This window comes from Amphimedon queenslandica, unplaced genomic scaffold (assembly GCF_000090795.2).
Source record: "Amphimedon queenslandica unplaced genomic scaffold, v1.1 AMPQUscaffold_10969, whole genome shotgun sequence".
Taxonomy (NCBI): domain Eukaryota; kingdom Metazoa; phylum Porifera; class Demospongiae; order Haplosclerida; family Niphatidae; genus Amphimedon; species Amphimedon queenslandica.
In genome coordinates this window covers 1-3,715 of record NW_003548784.1, presented here as the reverse complement: position 1 = coordinate 3,715, position 3,715 = coordinate 1, and the positions used below count along the sequence as shown (strand labels likewise).

At 36.3% G+C, this 3,715-nt stretch overlaps 1 protein-coding gene and 1 long non-coding RNA gene across 2 annotated transcripts in view; both read left to right on the top strand.

Annotated features, from left to right (window-relative positions):
- The window catches only part of LOC109589720 (uncharacterized), a gene marked incomplete at its 5' end in the record, with an annotated part of 6,153 nt that extends 2,699 nt beyond the window's left edge, over positions 1-3,454 (top strand). The window contains 3 exons of the mRNA XM_020005755.1: positions 2,819-2,941; positions 2,986-3,036; positions 3,087-3,454. Coding sequence (XP_019861314.1) covers positions 2,819-2,941; positions 2,986-3,036; positions 3,087-3,454 — 542 coding nt within the window. The remainder of the gene's footprint in view (positions 1-2,818; positions 2,942-2,985; positions 3,037-3,086) is intronic.
- Positions 1,854-2,204, top strand: LOC109589721 (uncharacterized). The gene is made up of 2 exons (XR_002188891.1): positions 1,854-2,058; positions 2,122-2,204. It is a non-coding gene; the product is annotated as an uncharacterized LOC109589721 (long non-coding RNA).
- Positions 3,455-3,715: the final 261 nt, after the last annotated feature.

The following is a 3,715-nucleotide window of genomic DNA, read 5'->3' as shown; positions in this document are numbered from 1 at the left end:
CTTCAATGGGTAAGAGTATTATTGTGTGACTGACTGAGTGCAGGGTTTTCCACAGCCTTAGTGCTCATGCATGCAGCTTCATTTCAGTGTATGTCAATTTGCTCAAAAATTAGGCTAAAGGACAGGAATTTTGACAAAATTACAAGGAGAGAATTCATTTACTAGACGAATGTAAAACATTAAAGGGGTGAGCCTATAAGCAGGCAAAGCAATATACATACAATAGATATTGACAGACTATACAATACTTATGCATGATGATGTGATGATTGTGCAACTAAGTATGAATGTAGTTCTTGATGATCTATCTTTGTGATCTCTGCAACAGTAAACTATGAGCTTTGACGTTAAGAGTTTTACTCTCAACGTAAAACACTGTAAAATTTACAAAGAAAATCCATAGTTTTGTATATTTTTGTAAAATTTTGAGAGCATATAACTTTTGGTGCACTGCTGCTAGGGCTACAATTTTTGTCACACAAATAAAAGACAACTATTGCTATAGTACTTTGCAATTTCATGAGATGGCAAAGTATAGCTTTCCTAAAACAAGTGTCCGAAAATGGGTGGTGTCCGATCATTAATAGTTTACTCTATTCTCCATTTTTTCATTATATGGCTTGTCTTTCTCATCTAAATTCAGCATATGGAATTTTTCGAGGTACCTCTTCTTTGCTATCAAGTCTAGATTCTTAAAATATGTTTTCAGTCTCACAAAGTAGTCCACAGCACACACAAATTAAGCCAAATCTTTCCCACCAGAGGGTGTGGTTTACACTTCAGGCCTAACTATCAATTAATTATTGCTCATAAAAATTCCTTCACACCTTTCAGTGAAAAAGGTCCATATCTAGATAGGCAACTGTAGTAGTTTCTTGCATGCTCCAAGTTAGTTTAGGGTGTCTCTTGCTGTGACTGACATTCACTTCATCAGAGTTATCTACATAAATGAAGAATATGACATATCTGCTTTCTTAACCTTCTTTGCTGCAGTCATATATCTATGCTGCAGTATAGTCAGAGTGACTACTGTACACAATCTTATCTTACTTATTTCAGTGATGTGACTTGCAAGCTCAGCCACCATTTTATTTCACTGTGACCACATCTGTTTTCATTGAAGATTATTAAGTTTATTAAAAAGTGGAAATTTTTCATACGGATAAATAGAGGTGACGTATGTGACTATGTGTACAAACAGAGTTACATACTCTATACTGGTTTATGTGGGGCTTGCTCAGGCTCGTCATAATAATTTTGTTCTAATACATCAAGTTTAGATTTTTTAATGAATTTTAAAAGTTGCTCCAAATGGCATATACATGTACTGTATTGTAGTGCTTGTCAGCTCATGAAGTATGAAACCCTGACTGAGTGTATACAATTGTGTGTGTACTCACTGTATATATTTTGTATAATTGACAGATAAATTGGATTGTCTGAGTGATGTCCAGGTAGCAGAGAGGAAGCTGTTTTTAATTCAAGGAGACAAACCTCAACTGATGAATTGGGAGAAATATGGTCTAAGGATTGGAATACAAAAGGAGAGCTTACTGTCCTCTGAGACAGTTGAAGCAGCAGTGGTTGCTCTTGTAGGAGGAGAGTTCCAGTTTCCTGCTAATACTGTCCTAGTGAGTGCTGTGTATGCAGTATCACTCTCAAAGCCTCTCCTCAAACGGCTCATATTAGAAATACAGCACTGTGTTGATTTAACAGGACGACCAGGTCTTAGTCGTCATCTCAAGTTTGCTATAGCTCCCGTGAACATACCCAGTCTTCCTTACCAGTTCTCTATAGTTGAGGGAGGAGAGTTTAAAGCTGATAGCCATGGTTGGTATGGATCCATTCAACGTAAAGAGTTCTGTTTAGTATCTGTTGTTGGGGAGAAAGGTCTACCCAAATCATCAACTAATGGAGACAAGTCAGAGGAAGAGGAGGAGGAGCAAGAGGAACAAGCAGAAGAGGAAACTGAGGAGGAAGTGGAAGACGGTAATAGTGATTCATCCAGTGATTCTGATAAGACTAACGATCCACCAGGAGGTAGGAGTGGAGGACAAGGTGAGTAATGAGTGAGTGAGTGTGTACTAGTATATAATGAACTGAATCTAGTCCACTGTATAGGAGAGTCTACTAGTAATGAGGGAGTAGAGGAAGAGGGGGAGACCGGAGGTGAGCCATTACATGAGGAAGGAAATGAAGAGCAAGATAATGAAAGAGTAGAAGAGTCAAAGGATCATGAAGAACCTCAGCATGAAGAAACAACTGCTCCAATACCTTGCACTAAGATTAGTTTAGATTTTAATAGTAAGTATACATTAACATGCAGTGAATATTAATTAATGTATACTTGTGTATAGGTAAAGTAGTAGTTTCCACTGGTATAATAGAGAATATGGCTTATGCTGGACTGGTTTATTATGAGGAGAAAAGAGCTGAAGATTTGGTGACATTTACTGTTGCTAAAGATCTTAATGCACTGCTTGAGGTAAATCTTTTACTAATAATAAAACATTAATAATAATTAATGAGTACAGTTTATTGATAGGAGACGCTCTCAAGCTGAAGTTGACCAAAGTTTTTCATTTCGTTTCAAAAATTATGATGGATATATTGAATTAAAGTTTGATGCTCCACAGAAGAAGCCTTACACTGGATGGACTATTGAGCCTCACATAGAGCCTTGTAGAGTATGTACTGAACTATATTTACAGGTACATGTATAACTGCATGATGGTTGTATATTTATAGTTTCTACGTTGTGATGTTGATAAGTTTGGTCAAGCTAATGATTCCATTCCTCCATGTTGTCTGGTATCAGTATATGGGTCACCTGGTGCTGTACCATCATTACACTATTCTATACCACTGGATGGAGTGGCTGATCCTAAGACATTATTTATTCACCGATCACTGAGAACTACTCTGTCTCTACCACTACCAGGTAATGTAAATCAATTTCAGTATACACGAGTATATCATTTTTAGGTAACCCAGTAAGTGAACCAAAACCCATGCCAGTGGTGAGGAAAAGAGAAAGTAAAGTATTCATGTAGTTATAGGCTTAGTAGTAATGGTATAACATATAGGTGGCATTGATTTAGTCTCCATTAAAGAAAAGGTTCAGCAAGTTCTTACAAACCGTCGAGTTGATTTGAGCAAAGCTTTTAAACTTTGTCTACCCAGTATATTTGATGAATTGGTTCAAGTGGGTATTATCAATGAAGACACAGAGAAATCTTATGAGGCGATAATTGAGAACTTTATAGTTGGGATGATTTTCATGAATAGTTCGTCTGATCTTGAGTCATACTGTGTGAAGTTTCTCAATGGATTATCTAAAGTTGGTGGACCAGTGGCTCTTGCAGCTGAAACAATATATGAAGAATGGACTGAGGCAAGTGAAGGAGAACTTTTGTTTGATTGTTTAGCAAAAAGAACCAAAAACAATTTATAGTTGTGCTCAAAATTTGTATGATTATTTAAAAATAAAAATTTAAATTAAGAACCTGCACTTTTGATACATGTACCAGTAGTATCACTGAGGCTATGACTTGTTGCAAAAGCAAATGGGACAACTTTCATCAACTGGAGATCTAAACACCCAATGAGCTATAGATTACACTTATGAAATGACTTTGATGTGAATAAGCAACCATTCTTATCAATTAGACAATAATTATTATAGACCATTTTAAACATGCTGAAAAATTTTATG